Here is a 22,886-nt window from a genome sequence, read left to right as displayed (position 1 = left end):
TCCCTCTTCACAGCTGGTTCTTGTTTGCCCTGAGGTTCCTTCCTCTTTGTGCTCTTGAAACCACATGAACCTCCCTGAAGCAGTGCATTAGTCATGTTTGCATTCTCAATTAGTTGAGTCATGTTGGAAACATTGGTCTTAATGCAGTAATCCCTGATCTCTTTGGGCAAACCACAGCAGTACTTCTCTATTTGCTCTGACAATGACACTGTCCTGTAAGAAGTTACTGGCAAGAGTGCATCCCAAAACTTCTTATTGTACTCTTCCAGATTTGCACAATTAGCTGCATCCAGTTTGTGCCATGCTGTCATCACATCCACTTCAAAAGTGTTTGTCAGCCATGCAAAAGAGAACTGCTGCTTGAATTGGACCCATGTAGCAGGTGCCTGTCCTTGTATCAACAGTGAGGTCCACCACTGCAATGCGTTACCTTTCAAGAAAGTAGCAGCCTTCCGCACCTTAGAAGACTCTGTGAAGTTGCCTCCAGTGAATGCTGCATCAAACTGCTGAATGAAAGTCACGGCTTTCAATTTGTCCTGCATGCCACTGAAAGTCTCAAACTTCACTGCTTGGCCACCTTCTTTGTAATCCTTTTGCTTACTGCTCTTGGGGGTCAAGTAATCATAGACTGGCGGCTGTAAGAATGGTAAATCCTTTTGCACTTTCTCTGCACCAGTCCTTGCTGCCCTTTGTCCACTTGGCTGAGAAAATTCAGCCACACTAACAGGTACTGCAGGCATCAAAACTGGACTGAAATGTGTCTGAAGTCCAGGCTGCACACCTATGTTGGCATAAAGAGGGTTCACAGATTCTGTAGGCATCAGTCCTGGTGACCCTCTTGGCATCAAACCTGGCAAAGCTGTGGGCGGTCTAGCCATGGCCTGGAAAATAGACCCACCACCAAAATAACCAGGTTGGGCAGCAACCAAAGGAGGAATGGTCGGCAGAACCTTTTGTGCATTACTGCCCTGACCATTAACTGCCTGATCTTGTGCCTGTGTAACATGCTGCACTGGATCAGCTGCCACTGCTGGTGTCTGCTCAACATGCTGTGGCATCCTTGGCACTTGTTCCTGTGCTCTCTCAACTGCATGCTGAGATGATTCAGCCTGGGAATCCCCTGTCCTTGATTGCAAATATCTCTTCATCCTAGGATTCTTCACCAGCTGTTCAAAGGTACCAACCATGCTTAGGAGCTGCGCACGAAATAAATCCTCTTGTTCCTGTTCTTCTACTGACATGGTTGGCTGTGACAATGGCTGTGTCCGCTCATATGCTGACACCCTAGCACGTGTCATCTCTCTACGGTGTCGGCGGGTAGAAGAGGAACTCTCTTCTGCCGGGAGCTTTCCTTTTCCCTTATCTGCCATGCTATCTACTGAGCCCTCAAAGGAATCCTGTATCCAAAGAAAGATCGCGTAATCTTTCTCACCTGTAATCAGCTGTACCTCTCTGTGTGTCTCTTGTTCACCCAATCCAATCCGTGTCTAGGCTCTTGCAGAAAAGAGGACCCTGTCTCGGCAACGGAACCATGAAACCGGGCTATGGACACATAACGTAGTAATTCTTTCAATTAAATACCTGGACTTTATGACACACACAAACAGAATCCTCGCTCCCTCGCTCAACACCAGATTGGCCCCGAAGTCTGGCGCCCCTTGCGGTATTTTATTTCTTGATTAAGAGATTGAAAATAGAAAGCGGGAGTGCAATTGAGCACTCTACCTGTTCCTGCTGAAGTTTACAAGTTCTGGGAGAATTTTGCCAGCATAACAGCTTTAAAACTGTCCCAAAACAACTCAGAATGAATCCCAACTGACTGAGTTCACTTCCACAGGTCTCAACCTACCCATTAGAGTCCAAAACAGTGAATTTCAGCTTGCTGTATTTTCTGTACAGACCTGTTTTCAGCTCTGTACAACCACCACACTGTCCTGGTAGACCCTAGCAAGGTCCCTCTGCAATCTGGCATCGACTGGGCCTTGGAACAGCCCCAGAACAGTTCAAAAACAGCACTGATTTAGTGCTGAATTGGACACTTGCGTGGTGAGGTAACTACCCTCACCTGTTCCTGCTTTGGAGCAGCAGTTAGCTGCTCTTGTTCCTGTCAAAGGAGGCTCTTGCCTCAGCCAAAAAGCATATTCCCCACACAGCTGTACATAATTCATGAGAGTAGCCCACTAGAGGGGCATTACCATAGCTGAATATAGGTTAAGAGAGGTGTGGGGAGCAAGCTCAACCCTCAGTGCATAGAGAACAGGGAAGGGGAAACTCCAATAGCTCTTAACCTGCAACAATCCACCTGCCAACCACAAAAATGAGCCCAGGGGGAAGATAATCAAGCGCCCAGCCTCCTGTACTTAGAAACTGGCCTAAAAGCTGCCACATGGCAGTCATGCAGCTCATTTTCCGTTCCAGCCTTCCGGTCTAAAAATTCTTCGATCTGCTAACATTTTGACATCAGTCCTTTGGTGATTATCGATCCTTGCAACATTCCGGAGAGATTGACGCGAAGAGATTTCAAATTTGATCACTGTCCAAAAATAGCAGTTTTCCTAAATTTTAGGGATGACGTCATCTGCATTCCTTATGGTCTCCTGACGATCTTTGACCTCTATGGTCACTTCAGAATCTGCTTAGAAATCAAGATACAGTGACCTTTCAGGCGGCGGCCACTAACTGGTGTGAACCGTCGCTTCTGGCCAAATCCACTGGCCTATCCTTTCATCCAGTGACCATGTCCTGTTCACTGGTAGTCACATTTCAGTGCATATCTCAGGCTTGGCCATCCACTGGTCCAATGTCCCACTGGGTGACCCAAGTGACAATGCAATGGCCCTAGCTCTTCCACGAGATCCGGGGGAAAGTAACAGCAGCCAAAGAAAGAAGAAGAAAAAGATATTTATATAAAGAAATAAATAGGGAAAACCACTGCAGCAAAGTACACCACCTAGTGACACTTACCCACACAATACCCTATATGTAAGGGTACACAGAGGTGGGTGCCCAAGAATCAACTAACAGATCAACCAAACAAGATGGACACCATGAATGATATAAAGGACCCAAGAAGAACCTGAAAACAATTCAAAAGTCAGACCTTGTTGACTCGAACCAATTGGCAGGACTCCAAGCATCCAAAGAGACCTCAAGGAGTCCGTAAGCAATGGGTCCGAAAGGACTTACTGCGAGCACGACAAGGATACTATCAAGGCAATGCAGCAATATGGGTACCCACACCCCACTTAGTGGCCAATACCACAAACAGGTCGAATCATCAAAAAGAGGGTGGTAAGAGCGTGCAACATCAACTCCCGACTCAAGCAAGCACCACACCAACCCTTGTGTGGAGGAAAAAGCAAACTCAAACAAGTGGGTTGGGAATTCCCAAAGCAACGAAAGTACCCACTTTGGCTACAGAATTGAACAGGGAACTTAGAGTTAAAAACAAACAAATTCAGCAAGGAGATGCAGATAGAAGCCCTCCACAACCAGACATAGTGACAAAATTGTTCAGTTGGGTGGAAGGAACAATAAAAAACTCCCACATGGAACTAAAACAACTGCACCAACAAATGCCCAAAAGTGCTCGGGTGACCTCTTGGTTCTCGTGGCAATAAACAAAAGGTATCCAATGATTGCACAAATGGGTACGAGGTAAGCAATGTATCATTCACTCATCATGTGCATGTTTGACTGCTTGAGCATAAAGGAAAAATGAGAAGAATTCGATTTTATGCATTCCACGTGAAACTACAGAAAAAAGGTTCACGCCATGAACCACATTACAAAGGTTCACGCCGTGAAAAAGTTCAAAATAGTTCACGCCGTGAAACGGTAGTTTTTCACAAGCCAATCACGCAGCGTCACGTGGCATTCTTAAGATAGCCGTCCTGTTCGACGACTGCGTTATAAAATCGATTTTCTTCCCTTTTGTTGTCATTTCGCATCGTGTGCGTGGATTGATCGCTTGCATTCGCTTCCGTGTGCATCTCCCGAGCTCGCCATCTCTCTTTAGCGATTCTCGACTATCCCTTCGAGGTGGGAGCTTGATCCTCTTCTTTTCTTTTCTTTTCTTTTTTGTTTTTGTTTTTGTTTTGTGTTCTTCAAGAATCAAAATACACATTAAGTGGTAACACAAATGACTTGTAGCCCTTCACAAATGTATCATTTAAAAAATTAACAAAAGATTGGTGTTTTCTCATACACCAAACAATCGTAATCAAACAATGAAAAACACTGTCTGCAGTTTCACGAACATTAAGTCTGCACTTTCACGGCAAGAGCCTTTCACGGCCTGCACTTTCACGAAAACTATGTTTGCACTTTCACGGCCTGAACCTTTGACGGACCAACCTTTTCATGGCCAGACCCTTTCATGGCCTCACCCTTTCACGGGCTAACCTTTTCACGGCCTGACCCTTTCACGGACTAACCTTTTCACGACCTGCACATTCACGTGCTCACTCCTACCTTGCTACGAACTGACTATTAACACACCAGAGGATTGCTCCTACACTAACGAACTCTTCAATTAAACTAACTTATTTCCCATGAAATATATTTAAAAGAAAAAGAAAAAGAAAAAGATATCAATCCCACCAGTCATTCGATTGATCCTATGTGCCTAATACAGATGTCAGCCTCGAAGTCCGAAGCCCACGAGAACCCATCTACAACTCAAGCCAGCAGTGCTACTGGATCCCCAACTAGCCAGAGAAGACATGGAACGCAACGAACGAAGTTGAACTTCTTGGGTCCTTATGCCCAACCTTTCCATGGGACCATCATCTGCAAGGAAGCTGATACAATCCATGGAAAGGTAGCCCTCCAGTACCACAGCTCGGAATGTCTACAAATACTGGAAGAGGCTGAAGTTAAAGCAAAACTAGACAAAGTAGGTCTCGGAAGGATGGCACACATACTCCCTCGCACTACTGACACAGAACTCTGCGCGGAGTACCTAAGACCTACGACAAGGGGACCAAAAGAGGGTGAATCACCAAGGCAGACGACGCTACAGAAGAACTCCGCATCACAGAGGACTTAATAAGGAAAGCTCTGCAACTTCCAGCCGCAATCAGGGTCCACCAACACATCATTGACAAGATGCCTCTGGAGGCCATGCTGAAGAAGAGTTCATACAATTCGAATGGTGCAGAATATGAGAATATCCAAGATGAGGCTACAGAGAAGGCTTGCAGGGCCATGTCTTTGATGATGCAAATAAAGCCAGTAGACAGATACAACAGAGTCGGTCTCAACAGAATTGCAAAAGTACATGAAGAGAAAGAAGAAGATTGGGCATACTATCTACATAAGGAGATGGAGAACTACTTGAAGGCCCACCAATCAAAAATATCTAATCCATATCTTCTCACACAGGTTCTCAAGCATGTAGCAAAAAGACCTCTCAAGGAGCCTGAAACGGAGGAACATATGCTGTTGGCACTGCTACCAGACCAGCCCACGTTAACAGTTGAAGATGTACACGAAGGGCAAGCCATCTTGATGGAGACCAAGGATATAATAAAGCAAATGAAGAAAGATCGCAAGAAGAGAACAGATAAAAAGATGAGGGGAGTGCTTACCGATGTTGCTGGTGAGTCACAAAGACTAGAGGGGGAAGTGGCCACAGAAATCCACACTTACAAAGAGGCATTGAAAGAAAATATTCTCAGCCATACCACACAGAAACCCCGGCAACAAATCACTCCTCCAACAAGTCCAGCCCAACTTATATTTCCAGACTTATCTCCTCTCAAAGACTCAAGTCTGGCAGACACGCCAACAGAGACGGCTCCAGAACCAGCAACGCTAATACAAGCTGAGGGAAGACAAGATGTGGAAGCAGCCGCAGTCCCAGTACAGGAACCAAAAGCCCCCATGGAAGCAAGTAAAAGACAAAGAACTCCAGAGCCATCAAGTCCAAGCAAGAGGAGAAGATTGGAAGATGAAGAAAGACTACCTCAGCTGGCCTCCCTGCAGAACATCGACTATCAACAATTCTTGCAGGAGATCGTGGAAGGCCTTGACGAGCTGCTCAACCAACCACAGACTGGGCTGGAGACAGAATCAAGCACCAATGCAATGTGGGAGCAGGAACAAAAAGTTTGGCGATGCCATCTCCTGACAACACATATGCTCCATGACCGTAACATTGCCCTCTGGAAGCAAGTAAAAGATACATCCGCACAAGTACAAAGGTTAAAGGCAAAATTGGAAGCAGCTGAGACAACCCACAAAGAGGTCATTATGAAGAGTTTGAAAGCTACGGAAGAGCAGGAGAAAAGGTACAATGCACTGGAGAATAATAACATGGTATTAAGCCAAACAATAGTACAAAGGATAAAGGAGAATGCTGATCTCAATGCCAAATTGGAACAAGCGAAGGAACAACTCCAGAAAGAAGTCACTCACACAAAGGAACTCACACACTCCATGCATAACAAGTATAGGACTTCCAAGCCAATGCCAGGGCCAAGGAAGAAGCATTGCAACACCAAATCACGCAGCTAACAACACAACTCAAAGCAGAGGAAGAGAGGGCAAACAATCTACAACATGAAAGGGAACATACCAACAAGGCTCATGCAGAGAAGATCAGAGCTCTTAATGAAACAATAAGTGCAAGCCAGGCAGAAGCACACAGAAATGAGTTGGCACACCAAGAGACAGTGACAGCTTACAAAACAACTTCAAGACACTCAGAGGTTGGTGGCCCAAAGACCCCAACAGATTGTTGAAGCTCAGGCAAGGGAAGCAACTGCCCGGCGAGCCCAAGAAGATGCAACACGAAGATTTGAAGAATTGGATGCTGCAAGGATGGTCAGAGAAACGTCTATTTCAAACCTGCTTAGCAACACAGACTTTCGCATACAAGAATTAGAGCGTCAGCTCGCAATCCAAGAAAGAAGTCAGCGGCCGGAATCCAGTGATGATCTTCGTCTCCTCCTTGAGCGTGCTTCCGAGTTGGGACAGCTGCCAGTAACTCCTCAGGCCTCTCCTCAAACTCTTTCTTTGTTTTTGTCTACACTAACTCTCTCTCTACTTCAATATGATATAAATCTATTCGAGGATATAGGCCTAGGAGAACTAACATTAATCAAACAAAATACGGAAAGAGACGCTGATCCTACCGTAATCATGGAAATTTTGAGGGGCGACTTAGTATTGACTAATCCCTTGGACATCTTTTTCTATCCTCTACATCCTATCATGCTAAACCTTCGTAGTTGGTGTCGCGTTCTCCAAAACTCAGAAATTCTGGACAACAGTGTCGAAAAGTTAGACCTGTTTGTCCCAGATGACATTCCAGAGACGCCCGCCAACTACGAAGTAGTAGCACATAGTTACCAATGGGTCATAAGTCACGGCTGGCTAGAGGTATATAACACTCACCAACATCTAAATCTATGTGAGTCCACTCTCTATCATCCTTTTGGCATTCTAAAACTCTACACTAATATCTACAAACATTTAGAAGCCATGCTGACAAATGTACAATACAATTTTGATGCTACCCATATAGAGTTTCCCACTATCAACGAAGAAGAAATTCCAGACTTACGGGAGTTTATTAAGTCTCATAAGCCTAGCCACCCACTCCTTAGCACAGGTCAGCGTCAAGAAGAATCTTCTTCTTCATTTTCAAAATCAACTTACTTTGTCTATTCTAATGTCGCTAGTAAGCTACTTAATCCATTTCCTAACACGCAACCTACTAACACATCTCAGGCTGAGTGCATTTTCTTTTTTTTTAATCCTCCTGAGATAGATTTTCCCACTAACACTCGTCCCCGAGGAGGTACTGGCACCTCACCCATCTCCAACAAGGCACTCTCAAGAGGTAAGACACTATCTTGCAAGATAATCTTGAACCCTTTACTGATGATAGCATCTTGGATTCTTTGTCAGCTGCAGAGTACGAGGGGCTCATACATGCGGGCAATCCTCTTTTGAAGCCAAAGTTAATGTTCAAGGTACTCATGCATATTATTCCATTTGAGCCCACACACTGGATCATGCCAGAAGCATATTTAGAAGTCACTCCAACAAAACAGCATAATGTACCATACCCTCTCCGCGTCCCACGACTTGACTTAGAAGAACTACTTCCATTGGCTGGAGAGGGCACATTATGGGTGAATGTGGCAAAGCACACAAAGCTGTCCAATCCTCAGTTAGCTGATTTGCTGGAGATAAGGATAGTTACATTTATGATCAGCTATTGTTTCCGCAGGTGGCGGAAAGCAAACCCTGTGCACACAAGAGGTGGCTACGCCACCATAGTCACCACTGAAGAGCACCCCCACTCGGAAGATTTTGGAATTCAGCCCGATTGGAGAAAGGAGTACCTGGAAATTCCAGAATACAGCCAAGTGTACATGAGTACGCCACCAACACTGCGGGTCGATCCATTATACATGCCAGTTAAAAGAAGATGGACACCGCTGGAATTTCAGAAAGCCAAAATGCGCGACTCGCATGTGTGCTACAACTTCCCCATCTTTATACCAGCAACATTTGCACACATTCAGGAACAAAAACAGCCGATACTTACATGGATCAGGGCATGGCGCAGAATTCCAGACCTCGCTATTGTAGCTAGCGTCAGATTTTTGAAATTAGTGGTGGTGCTCATAGCAGCGGAAGGGGGGAGGCGTAGCGCAAGGGGGGGGGGGGTGCAGGTGACGAGCAGATTGGGGGGGAGCTTAGAGAAGCGCGCACGGGTGATGCTTCTATTGTCATACAATAGGGCATACTTCTAGGGCGTGCCTTGAGAAAGTTCTTGCCCAGACCACAACACCAGTCTTAAAGCTTCAGTGGTGAGCGAGGCTCCCACACAGACACACCCTCCCCCTCCTGAGTGATATTAGTTCTTCGGTTCCCTATCCCCCCACGGTTGACGCCATTGTTAGCTTGAGCTTGAAGGTAAGCAGAAGGGCACCCATGACCTGGAGTATGAGCGCAATGAGTTCCTCAAGATCTTTGGCTATACAGGTGTCTAGAGAGTCCTCTTGTTTGATAGCGGCAGTATGGAGAATGTTATTACGGAACATGATACTTTGGAGGACTATTTCTCATTGACTTTAGTAGACAAGCAGGTTAAGGGATTTAGCACAGGTATGACCATGAGTATCATGAGGCTCGGAGTGCTAAGTTAGTCATCCAGGGCACAAAGTTTGTGCAAGATTTCACGGGTGTCCTTTTTGAAGGAGCAGACACAATCCTAGTGATTCGGTGGTTTCACAAGTTTCATCCTAATAGTGATTGGAAATGGCACACTTTTCGGATTCTCCGAAACGTGTCCAAGGATCCAAATCATCAGGTGTGAGCTAGGAGTACCTAACTTTCCTCTTGTAAACCACATGCAGGCTAGTTATCTATGTTTAGACCACCCAGACAGTTTCCAGAGCTTTCAAGAACTACTAGGCCTTACATGACCGATTCTAGAAGATTTTCTTGTAATCACTAGGTGTGAGCTAGGTCCTAGGAGTACCTAACGTTCCTCTCATAAACCACATGCAGGCTAAATGGGAAGTGTGGATTGGTGCACGCTGTGTAGTGATCTATGTTCAGACCACCCGGACAGTTTCGAGGGCTTTTAAGAAGTACCAGGCCTTACCCGACTGATTCTAGAAGATTTTCCTTTGGAACAGGCTCCCTCCCAAGCTCCCTTGTCGAGACCGGAGGATCACTGAACTGATCTCCTTGAGCAAATCTACAACATTTGATAAACCTTGCATTGTTTCAATGTCAAATTGTCCTCTTGAAAGTGTTGTACTTCACAATTTGGTCAAAAAATAAATGGAACAGGCTCGTAGCCATTAAGTGGGCTGCTTATTCCCGATGGAAACAGAAATGGCAGCAGCTTTACCCACTTTTCATTGTCTTGCTTTGTTTGTTGGATCTGTAGCCTGTCCCATCTTGGTTGCTCTCTCTCCTTCTTCCCTACTAGTTGTCTTATGCCCAAGGTGGCCTACTCGACGTGTTTACAACGGATGCTCTCTGAAGTTTCATGAGGCCAACGACATCGACTCTGCTATTCTCCAGTGGCTGACCCCTATCTTAGACCTGACCCCCCCCCCCCCCCCTTCCCCGCACAGTGGTTGGGCGTGTTTACTAGGCATGATATTCTCTTGGCAGTCCATGGCACGGATGTGAGCTGTGCTTTGCTCACTTTTTCTATTGGACCCCGTGGCAGATTAGAGAGATCAGAGCCCCCTCTGGATGATTTTAGTGGCTGCACCTTACAGAGGGTGAGGGTGATTGGATTCAGGCACATGAGCGGCACATTGACCCCCCGTTGGCCAAGGTGGCCAGGGAGAGACTCTGACGATTATGGATTTGGGAGAGCCGGCCCCTCATGCGCCTCTAGTGGGACCCCAGGGAGTGGACTTGTTGTGATCCTGTTGACCGGGAGGAGACACTGGATACCCCGTTCTTTGCATACACTGCGCGCTAGGCTGCATGATTCAGATGCCTGAGGTTGAGGGCATCCTGGCAGCCGCAGTTCACTGGCAGTCACAGGGCCTCTCATAGCAGTTTCTCTTAGATTTTTGGAAGCGGCTTTGGGACAGTTCTCGGCCTCGAAAGGTCACCCTATTTCTTTGGCTACTGGCGCACGAGTTTGGCGGTTGGCACATGGTTGGCCATTGGTGATTGACTAGCAGCTTGTCCGACGTGCAGCCACCCTTCGGAGTCTCAACGACATTGTCTGTGGGATTGCTCGAAGGCTCGGCAGGTTTGGCAGTGGATTCTTCGCATTTTCACAATGGACAGACCTTGACCTGTATCATTTCATGGGGCACTGTCGCTTGGGCCACAGAGGCTGAAGTTGTCATGGCTTATGAGGAGGAATGTGGGGGGCTAGCCCTTTGGTCTCTCAGCTTCGCATTTTGGCAATACGAGTGCTAGCCCCATCTACTGATCATTGGACTCCGGGCTCGTGCCAGAGATGGGAGGTTTGTAGCAGCATTGCAGCCTGGTACATCTAGAGAGCTCGATGCAGCGAAGCGATTGAGGGCACCCACCCTCTGCCTACGGAGTCCAACATCATTCATATCCTCCGCGGTCAGTTTGGGGGAAGTTGCAGGGTGGCTTTGATCGCATGCGGAAGCGGTGGGAAGCTTTCTTGAGGCTTTGGTGGCTTGGTCCTTTTCTCACAAATATAGGTGGTGATCCCACTTAGCACTAATAGACCACGTGTGGTTATTCTCCTCCTCCCGCCCTCCCCCCTCCCCCTCCGTATGAGATAGCCTTCTCCTCATAGAGCGGCCAGCCGGACGAGAAGTGCATCTTTGTCCACCTTTTTGATTCTTTGATCCCCGCCTTGGACATGGCGGCGAGTCTGTATCTAGCCCTTTGTGGTTGTATTTAGCCCTTTGAGGCTGGTTCTTTGTTAGCTAATAGAAGGATCTTTTTTCAAAAAAAGAAGTTTCATGAGGCCGAGTTTCCACGAACGGTTGCCTCAAATTCAAAACCAGTTTCCACATACGGTTGCCTCAAATTCATGCCTCATGGTGCCTATGGCTATATGGTGGATGCCCTATCACATATCTACATTGGGACCTTGGTGAGTGGGAATGGACTGATGTGACTAACCCCATGAGGAGCATACCTTTCAGCTACACTGTGCGTAACGCTAGGTTGCTGATGCTTGGACAGATCAGAGAGTTCCCACTGTCAGGCCTCACTTATGACACATTACATCCCCCATTCAGAGGAGATTCTGGCACTCGTACAGGAGGAGCTAGATATCCTACTTCTGGCTATTTCTACACGGTGTATCATTGCTTATGGGAGTGCAAAGGAGCACAGAGGATCTGGGCATTTGTAGCCCAGCTCTTGGGCAGATTGAGGAGTAATCCTATCTATATTACTTTGGGGTGATATTGCATGGTTGATTCAGTCTGGCCCACAACTTCTTTTTGTGGGCAGGGGAGCAGATTCTGTTATACTTGTCCCCGCTCAGAGATGTTTGCTTCAGGATATCCCCCAGTTATGATACACACCACCTCAGCTGAGTATCGACTCCACCTGGGAGATTATTGATAGTACCACGGCATGGCATATCATGCTTAGAGGCCTTTGAGGGTATTCATGTTTCTACTTGATGAATAGGAGTGACTATAGGTGGAGCAGGTTGAGGGATCTTCTAGAACTGTGCAAATAAAACTCAGCAAACATATAGAGAGTGGAACGATCATATTTTCTTCTCCTCCACTCCTATGGGGCTTTTATGGCAGCATAATGCCCCCGATCGGTTGAGATCTTCCTACCTTTTGGTTTGACATCTCCGTGTGTATGATTTTATAATTACTTAATAGAAGTCGTTTTTCTGGAAAAACAAAAAAAATTCAAAACCAGTTGTGAACTTGATAGTTCAAAATCCGATCTGTCGAGCTCACAACCACAAGTTTTGTGGACTGTTCTGTTTCTACATCATTTAATGCTGGAAAAAACTCTTGCGTGGAAACTGGCCCCTGAGCTGTGCAGCTTTGGAGGTGTTGTGAATAGGAGTGAATAGGAGCCAACTTGATGGAGGCGAAGTTCTCTTTTCGTTTCAACAAGATTCAGTGTCAAGAAGCTACGTGGTTCATCTTTTTCCATCGAGTTCAATAATTGACCATACCACATGCTATCTGCAAAGTTAACTCTAGGACATAGAAGTTGATTTGTCTTACATGGTTTCCATGGATGCTTCTTTTAGAAAGTTTGAAGTTTGACTCGGGCTGCTTATGAATTTGCAGGCAAAATGAAGGGCTTAGCTTTCATTAAGGACCCTGATGGTTATTGGATTGAGATATTTGACATAAAGAACATGAAAAGTGTGTCATCTTCTAGTGTTACAGCATAGGCTGCATCTTTGATAAGTCATGCAACGAATTGCAGCAACAGCTATGTAGCGGCTGTCAATGGAACAATTTGGTCATTATGGGCCTACTTCAGTCAACTTCATTTTTATGTGATTTTATCATTAGTGTGCTTTTACAAATGGTGACCAATGAAGGAGTAGGAGTAAAGTTCACTAACGTTTAATAAAATATTAAAAGAGTACAAGGATCTTTGAGACTGCCCAATTGTTATCTTCATCGATCACGAGTCTCAGCCATAAGTATCTCTCCATTAAGAAAGTGGACATTTAAATCTCATTAAAAATAACCACGTGGTCTTTCATCCTCATGAATTTCAACGTTAAGTTCATTTGGGTTGAGGGAAGGTCTTGGCTACTTCTCTTTGTTGCTTGGTGGGTTGGAAGGACAAAAGTCTAGTTCACTGGTGATTTGCAACAAAGTAGAGGTCCAAGAGGCTTAGATTTCATTGTTTTGAGCCAAGGAATAGCTTAGCAATTGTGATTAAGAGTGGAATGCACTTCGAAAACAGAAGTATTGAGTTCCATTAGGGTGGACTACGAGTGGGATAGTTAATTTTTGTTCATGCATTTCATAATTTTGCATAACGTTTTCATGCATTGTTGAATTGGTAGCTTAGAGGCATGCAAATTTGTCAAAAAACACTTAATTACTTTTATATCAACCATTCACTGCGATGAGGATTATTAATCACACCAAATGAAGTCCAAAAAACCATCAAAAACCAAGTCTAACCAACTCTTGCATTGAGAATGTGAGCCTATACTCACACAAAAAGATTTGAGTTTGGATAGGTCAACCATGAGTCTAGATACGTGAGCCATGAGTTTGGACACGTGAGCCATGAGTCTGGTATACGTAACGTTGTACAAATCAATTAATATTACGTTAAATACTCGTACGAACATACCTACTTATGTTCTTGGAAGCTTTTTCTATCATACAATATGTATCACCTGTAAATTTCAAGGAAAGTTCTTGTCCTTTATAATTATGAAAAAAATGAAGTACAATTATTATCCAATAAGTGTACATCAACTCTTATCATAGTTAATTTTGTGTCCAATGTAGAGTTATTTTATAAAAGGAAAGTACTTGAGTGGAGTTGATATAGAAAAGATGGTAGCTTGCATATGCGAACTTGAACATGTGATTCTATAGACGTGAGACAAATGTGAACTTGGATATCGAGCGTGAGGACGTGAACTTGGACATGTGAGTCTAGAGATGTGACTCTGGAGGTGTGAGTTAATATTCTTGAGTCAACACACGTGAACCTAAAAATGATAATAATCAAAGAATCAAAAAAGTTTAAACATAATTTTTTTTGGGAGAAAAAACACACGAACAATGTGGAGATGTGTCAGCATACATGAACCTTTAAAAAATAAAATAAAATAATATTTTAAAAATCATATTTTTGTATCTCGAGTAGAGCAGACGTGTTTGAAATCAGCTTTAGACTTGAGATATAGACCTGATCTGGACTAATTGTTCAAAACGACGATACAGTCAAATATATTGCATCAAACCACACTTCTTTAAACTTGTCTGTTATCACTTTGTAGGTTAACATGGTTTTGTTTGCCTGACCTACTGTAAGGCACTTTGCTCTCTTATCCACATGAATGAGCACTTAACTTTTATAGGATGATGTTAGAATATATAAAGAAGCCTTATCGTGTGCTTAATGTCAAATAGGGGAAGTTTATGTACTCAATGTACATAGTTGCTTAAGACTAGTAATAGAGGTTGGACCATTTTTAAGTTTGGACAGTCTAGTGTAAAAACTAGTCATTTGTATATGTCATTTTTGACAATAAGCAAGACCTTGCAATAGTTTTCTTGTGACTTGCCTTCTTCTCTCCTCTTGTTTGCTTGCTTGATGGATGCATGCCAGGTAGCTTTGATTGTAGGTTTTCTTCTTGCATTAGCTTCTTCTTCTTCTTCCCCAGTCTTTTGTGAGATAGGACCACCGCGAAGATGAATCTCTTGTTGTCTTCATCAAGATATAGAGAGTCTCTCTTCACCCCTTTGGCAAGGAGCACTCGGGTGTAACAACAAAGTGAGGATGCGAGACGAATGAGCTAGCACACCTACAATGGAAAGATGAATTTGTTGCTTTGAAAAGAAGCTCTTGACTTGAACATATTTGGCGTCGCGATCGAGGACTAGTCTAGGACTAAGCTTTATTTATTTGTTCATTCCAAGCTATTTCGATCACTCATGATTGTTTAGTGTTGATTAGGAGGCATCCTCTGAAAACCATATGGTTTTGGAGCATTGGTTGGATATGTTTGTTTGTGTGTTTGATTTTGATTTGAAGTTATATTGGTGAGATTATGGTCAATATGTCGCCCCCACTGAATGACAGACTATGTGATAGCCACTTTGGAGTACTAAAGTTATGACATAGTTATAACGCTAGCTCATATAGTTGCTTTCACGCTATGGACCAACCATTGTAAGTTATAGAAGGAGAGTGCTTTTCCTTATAGTATGTGCTCTTATCTCTTTATGTTAATGGTTGTAGAGAAGAGAAGAAGATAGAAGCAAATTTAACCATCCATCTCTCTTATGTGTGTGTGTGTGTGTTTACTTGGAACTCAAGCTCTCTCTCCTTGCACTCTCTTTATGGTATTAGATCTCCGGTTTGTGTGAGAGCTAATGAGGCAAGCAAGAGGGAAGAACAAGTCAAGCAAGGAAGCAGTACACATGTAAGGGCAACTAGTAACTGTGAGAGCTATAGGTAGACAGGAAAGTCGTCACATCCTCTTGGGGGTGAAGGAAGAAGACCATATTGTGTGTAGGTAACATAGATAACCAAATTTTGGTACAATTCATTGCGATTAGGGCACGTTTCGAGTCCTATTTTTGGCTATGCAAGCTTTCCGCAAACACTTTGTGAAGTGTCAATTTTGACTGTGTATGTCTGATTTCTGGTTCGGTGCAAATAAATTTAGTTACAAGATAGTATGTGCAAAGAACCTAAGTGTTACAAGTGTTGGCGGATGTATATGTATGTGATTGGTTCATATACAATGGCATTAACAGGTTTATAGTATCACTGTTGAAGATTACAGATTTGTTGTTGCAAGATAGAACATTTTTTACAAGCATTGTATGGTAAGTTATTGCAAGATATATGATAGTCTATCACTCATAGATTGTGAGTGAGAAGCTAGATAAGAATAACTTCCAGGCATGGAAGTCCAGGATGATCGATTTCCTTAAGGGAAAAGGATATTGAGAGTTTATCACAAGTGATAAAAAGGAGCTAGAGATTGTTGAAGAAAATCAAACTCCTTAGCAAGTGTAGGCATATAAAGCATGGCATGAAAGAGCGAGAAAGGTGCTATATTGGTTATCTGTCAGTGTGACAAATTCTATGATTGTGCATATACAAGATACATAAACGTCTAAGGAGTTGCTGAAGATGTACATCATAAACACCTAAGCTCAGAAGATGTAGCTAAAGTAGGAGCCGCATAATGTGACTAGAGAAAATACATTCGGATGTATGGGGGCTGACCAAGACTATAATAATTGTAGGTTACAGCTATAATGTTACATTCATTTTGATAATCACACTAGGAAAGTGTGGGTATATTTCATGAAGGAGAAAAGTGAGGTGTTTGCTCACTTTCATAGATTTAAAGCCTTGGTTGAGAAGAAAAAGGGCATGCAAATAAAATACTTGAGAACAAATGGTGAAGGAGAGTAATTCTCCTATGAGTTTAGTGTTTTCTTAAGAAAGTAGGGAACCAAGAGACATTTCACATGATGCAGGTATAGTACAAAATAGTGTTACAAAAAGGAGACTATTTCTCTTAATGAGTTTAGTGATTTCTTGAGAAAGGAGGACATCAAAAGGCAGTTCACATACACGTACACTCACAATAGAATGGTGTTGCAAAAAGAAAAAATAGGCTCATTGCAAAAGTGGCATATGCCTTGATGTCTCAAAAGAATATGTTAAATTATTTTTGGGTAGAAACAACAAGAAATGTTATTTACATTATGAACAGGACCCCATAACAGCTATTCATGGTATGACACATGAACAAAAGTTTACAAGCATAAAACCAGATATGTCTCACTTAAAAGTGTTTGGGTGTATTGCTTATGTGAATGTTCCTGGTGATGAAGTGAGAACAAAGTTAGATCCAAAGGTAGAGAAATGCATCTTCATTGATTATTCTTTGGAGCAGAAAGGTTATAGATGTTACAACCCTACCACTCGTGAGATGCGAGTAAGCAAAGAGGTTATCTTTGATGAGATGAGTAGCTAGTATGTACCAGCGAAGGTAGCAAAAGATGTAGATGTTTGAAGTAATGATACTGCTCCCCACATGTAGAGCAATAGTCTCACAGATGCTTAGTGGACCTGGAAAGTTCTCTAGTAGTGGATCCAATGTTAGTCCATGTTTATGTATATTGAAGACATATGTAGGTACACATGTATCACACAAAGGGAAGGAAAAGGCAGATCAACCTTTTGTGCATGATCTGTCAGCAGGTCACTCATATGTTGCTGGTGACTCTAGTGGTTTTGAGCAAAGCCTTTGATAAAAAGCTTGGCATTCTATCAATGCAAGAAGAACCATGGCTATTTTGAGGACACCTAGCAGTGATCTAGATGTGTGCAAGTCTATGAGGGTTAGATACCCTATTTTAATAGGTTGAGATATGATGGATATACATTCCATCATTATGCTTACATGGTTAAAGAAATATAGGAGTTGGAGTCCACGTTTTTTAAGTAGGCACTTGGAAATAAAAAGCATAAGGCAAGATTGGTAATTTAGATGGATCAGCAGGTGTAAGACAAGATTGTCCAAGGGTTATGCGCATATTTATGGCATTGACCTACGAGGAGATATTCAACCCGATTACAAGAATGACAACTGTGAGAGCTGCCATTGCTATGGCTATAGTGGCAAAGGGTTGGTCTTTATATCTGATAGATATAAAGGATGCTTTCTTGCATGGTGATTTGCAAGAAGAATTGTACATGATGCAGCCACTGGGTTATTAGAGTGATACATACCTAGATTTTATGTGCAGGTTACGCAAAGCCTTGTTTGGCTTGAAGTAGGCATCTAGAGCATGGTCAAACATGTTCGGGGAGTATCTTTGTTTAACCGGGGAGTATCTTGTTACCATTAGATTTCAGATATCTAATGTAAATTTTTCACTTTATGTGAAAAAGACAGATAGAGGGATCATGCTATTAGTCATTTATGTGGATGACTTGATTATTGACATCTTTATGAAGAAACTTTGTACAAAGAAGCTCCACAGGTTTAGGAGCTTACTTAGAGTACAATGTGTGGAGTTGAGCTCGAGCGGGAGTGTTGAGATATTGAGCTCAACTAGTGCTATGGACATTAATGACCCACTTAGATGATAGCTTCTGCACCTATGCCACTGGCATGGTTGGTGAGATTATGGTCGATATGCCACCAATGGATGTTAGGCTGAGTGATACCACTTTAGAGTACTAGAGTTATGGCATAGTTATAACACCAGCTCAAATAGTTGGGTTCACACTATGGACCGATCATTGTAAGTTATAGTGAGAGAATACTTTTCCTTATAGTATGTACTCTTATCTCTTTATGTTAATGGTTGTAGAGAAGAGAAGAAGATAGAAGAAAATTCAACCATCCATCTCTTTCGTATGTCTTTCTCTCTCTTATGTGTATGTGTGTGTTTGCTTGTAAGGAACTCAAGCTCTCTCTCACCTGAACTCTCTTTAAGCCTAGAGGCATAAACCTAGGTATGTGAGCATAGAGACATGAGCCTAGAGGTGTGAACCCAGACACGTGAACCTCCAAAGTATGAGCTTGCATACGTGAGCCTAGAGACGTGAGTCAAGAGCCATGAACCTGGAGACATGAGCCCAGTAGCACTATTTTTTTTGGTTTGAAACCAGTTTTAGGCATGATTGACATACAAAAGTAGTAGGGATCGAGGGATCGTTCATGTGAACTTGATTTAGAATATTATTGGAATAATAGTCAACTGTAGTGCATCAAACCAATCAAACCCACCAAGCCTTCGATCCCAAATGACCAGCACTTACTAGAGTGCTCCCTAGTTAAGAAGGCTAGATTCAGATCCACCTCAAGCGAGGAGCTTTGTGAAGAAATGAGTCAATGAAACAGAGACATGAGTGGAGGAAAATGAAACACTAGAAATGGAAGTTGCCACCAATGAGCCTCTCCGGAGCTCCAGATTCACCAACTGGCTCTATTAACAACGCCTTAAAGTTATGAAGAAGGCATTTATCTACCCTATCTTTGAGTGAAGCTTCAATAAAGGAGCACGAGAAGGACTTGGAACCTCAAGGTGATTTGCTCCCACAAGAAGTGCTCAAACCATGTCTGATGCCATATTATTTTAAACATTTGGTGTCGATCATGAGCTAGGCTTATCCTAGTAGAGACCATGATCGACAAGCAGCCCAACAACTGTACATATGTCTCTTTTGCTATACCACACCCAGGGACAAATGTTCCTCCATAGTACACACAATAGCAAGTGCACACATCATAAGCAGGAGTCTCTCTCTCCACATGATTCGGGGACTACCTCAACATAAAGTGATCCATACAAGCATTCATAGAACATGTTCTCAGCCGTTTTGCAACAAGCCTATAGACTAAAATTCAAGCTAGTAAGGATAAGTGCCATTAGAAACCGTGTAGTCCAACAACCCCATAGGGTAAGAGATCCTGTACCTTGAAATAGAGGGTTTTGCACAACCACCTCCTTACGTTTCACTAATGTCAATACGTAGAAGACATGTTAAGAATGTCGTTTAAAGTGCAAAGGGGTTTGCGACCAACAAGCACCTAGATGCTTAGAGTTGGGAAAAACTAAGCCAATCCATATCTTAAGGATGATGATCAAATTTTAGAAACTAGAGATCCCATTCAATACCTTGAAACGTTTAATCAAATTTGTGAGGCCATGGAATGAATTGATGATCCCACCAAGATTTTCTCATTTGGACTTTGCCTTAAAGATAAAGCAGGCTAGTGGTTTAGGTCTCTAAACCCACATGACAAGGCCAACTCGAGGTCTTGGGACACATTGTTCAAGTCAAGAGATTACCTTAACCTTGTCGAAGTATGTGTCGTTGGTTCTTGTCTTCGAGATCCAAATGTAACTTTCCATTCCGAGTGCACTAGCTCATCCATCCTATTCTCACTCTTTTGTCACGCTAGAATGCTCATGGCCAAAGATGTGAAGGGAGAGCTCGCTATGTCTTGATGGAGGCAACAAGAGATCCAAATTTTTTTGGGTGTTTCTCTCTCACAAAAGATGTGAAGGGAGAGATCACACTGTCTTGATGGAGGCAACAACGAGAGATCCAAATTTTGCTGGGTGTTTCTCTCTCACACAAAAGGTAGGGGAAGAAGAAGAAGAAGCTAATGCAATAAGAAAACTTACAATCAAACCTATCTAGCATGCATCCATCAAGCAAACAAGATTTAAAAACATACAAGCAAGTAAGAACAGGGAAGAAGGAGAGCTGACAAGAAAATTATTGCAAGGGAATGATTGTCTTTCTTATTGTAAAAAATGACATATAAAAATGGCTAATTTTCACACTAGGTCTGCTTAACTTAAAAATGATCTGACATCTATTATTAGTCAACTATGTATACTAAGTTCATTAACTTTCCTTATTTGATATTATTAAATGCATGGTAAGGATTCTTTTTATGTTCCAGTGCCCATTCATGTGGGTAAGATGGAAAATCACCTAGGTGGGAAAAACCATGTTAACCAATAGAGTGATTAACATACCCCCATTTCTAATGGGTCATTGAAGTTAGTATTGAAGCTACTTTTCTAGGAAGTGAATTGTGTGGATGGTCCAAGATATGCCATGGAGTTGATGACCAAAATTAAGTATTATAGTTCAAGATACATTCATAACTAGATGGAGGGCAAAGGGATATGAAGCATTGGGTAGCCCTGAGGTAAGCATTTTTGTGAGGTGGCATGGAAAGTAATAGGCGAGATGTAGAGGTTCTTCATTAATGCTAGGCCTCTGTTGGTTATGGAAGTTGGGTGGACCCTTCAACATGAGGTGGCTGGGAAGATCGCACTATGGAATTGATGGAATGAGGAACACGAACCCATGGAGTGAGTGGCATGGATAGATGAAGGTTCGGACACCTTGGCATGACATGGTATATGTCTAGATCTCACATGGTGGTTCGGACACTTTGGCATGACATGGTATATGTCTAGATCTCACAACATGATGCATAGAGATTGGGCATCTTCATGGTAAACGTCAACTAGGGTGAGGTTTTGTTTGGTGTTGAATTGGAGTCAAAGTAAAGGGAATATTGAAGTACCTACAAGGTTGAGGGTTCTCTAGGCGATGGGTTACCATGGGCTACCAGGTCTCATCTATGGATATACTTGGAGGGTTGGCACTCACCAAGTTAGTTACAGGTGCATGTGTATGTGTATGCCATGATATGCGAGATGATATGCGAGAAGTGAAAAAATCATGATGCCCATAGTGAAATATGTAGGCAATGTGCATGGCAATGGGTGGAAGGTATGCCCATGTGTGTACACTTCTCCAAACAAAGACTTCTTCAACTTAACCGCTCTTTGACTCTCTTTGATGATTTATTGAACATTTACTTGACATCCCTTTTCTTGGGGAGTCAAGATCATTAGCTTGTTGGAGGCATGGCAATGAACTTGTGCATAGCGATGAGATTATAGCTACAATAAATCTAGGTGACCTCTGTGGCTTGACAGATTTGTAAAATGAGTGGGGTGGTGGAAGACGAGGGGATGTCGGGTGCCTATTGATTGGAGAAAGGTCTAGGCCATTGGTCATACCATGGGTGGGGCTTGCACTTGCCATTTTTCTCCCATCCACAGATATACTTGGAGGGTTGTCACAACGATGAGGCTCAATGCAAGTTCGTGAAAAAACAGTGCCTATGTGTGGTGTATATTGCAAGTGGCATTGTGCATGGGCATTGGATAAAAGGTGGCATGCATGGGCATTAGGCAAAAGAAGGGCCCATGTAGAAGCTTGTTATGGTGAAAACTCCAACAATCTACTTTATTCGCCACTTATTTTCCTGCTTTGTTCAATTCTTACACATGGTTTGAGATAGACAGACTTGTGTGTATATTGCAGTTGGCATGCATGGGCATTGGGCAAAAGGTGGGCCTGAATGGCCCTTTGTAGAAGCTTCTTACCGATGAAAACTCCAACACTGTGCTGTTTTTAACACTTATTTGCTTGCTTTCTTTGACTCTTACATATGGTTTGAGATAGGAAATTGGTGGCTGATGTGTAATGAGGCTGGCTGATAAGGTGGGTGGGAATGAAGTTGGGTCATGAGAATGGAAGAATGGACACCCAAGCTCTAGCATGAATACTGGTAGATCATGAACTATGGGTCGCTTCTCCCAGATATGCCCAAATGGATCCGGGTGCTTTTTGAGCCACTTTGAAATGTTAATGGTCTATTTGCTAGAAGCATAGCGATGTCGGTAGAAAGAAGGGAAGCATTATGGACCTTCCATGGCTTAGGGGTGAAGTTTTGTAATGCTAGACAATGTTGACCTTGGTTTGCTACATTGCTTTGACCTTTTGGGCATATGTACACCATTCAATGATTAGCACGGACGTAGGCAAGTTGGGTGCCTTAGAGGGATATGTAGAGCATGGTGCCATTTGTGTGAGGATCACCGCTTGGTGCATGGATCTCTTGGTGCCGTGAACCACGAAGATTGGGATGCCCATTTGAGTGGGCAAGATGGGAGATTATTTGGTAGGCAGCTTTATGAAGTCCAAGCGTGTCGTGCATGGATGGAAGGCTAGTAGCCCTTGTGAGCGTGAAGATGCCAAAATTTTGATTCATGGATGGGAAGAGGGTTGGACTGAGCAAGAGCAAGGCTCCATGAAGAAGACGTGACAAGACAACTAGATTGAAGGCAAGCATGCAAAGT

The 22,886-nt window shown here is 43.2% G+C and overlaps 1 protein-coding gene across 3 annotated transcripts in view; it reads left to right on the top strand.

Moving 5' to 3' along the window:
• LOC147616183 (lactoylglutathione lyase family protein / glyoxalase I family protein) overlaps positions 1-13,183 on the top strand; it is a 52,403-nt gene extending 39,220 nt beyond the window's left edge. For all 3 annotated transcript variants that reach the window (XM_086778836.1, XM_086778835.1, XM_086778834.1), the window contains one exon: positions 12,756-13,183. In XM_086778836.1, coding sequence (XP_086634962.1) covers positions 12,756-12,862 — 107 coding nt within the window. In that variant the 3' untranslated portion in view covers positions 12,863-13,183. The remainder of the gene's footprint in view (positions 1-12,755) is intronic.
• Positions 13,184-22,886: the final 9,703 nt, after the last annotated feature.

Source organism: Cibotium barometz, chromosome 39, assembly GCF_041138505.1.
Source record: "Cibotium barometz isolate CiBa-2024 chromosome 39, ASM4113850v1, whole genome shotgun sequence".
NCBI classification, from domain to species: Eukaryota; Viridiplantae; Streptophyta; class Polypodiopsida; order Cyatheales; family Cibotiaceae; genus Cibotium; species Cibotium barometz.
Note: the sequence above shows the minus strand (reverse complement) of the source record. Positions and strands in the feature narration are given on the sequence as shown.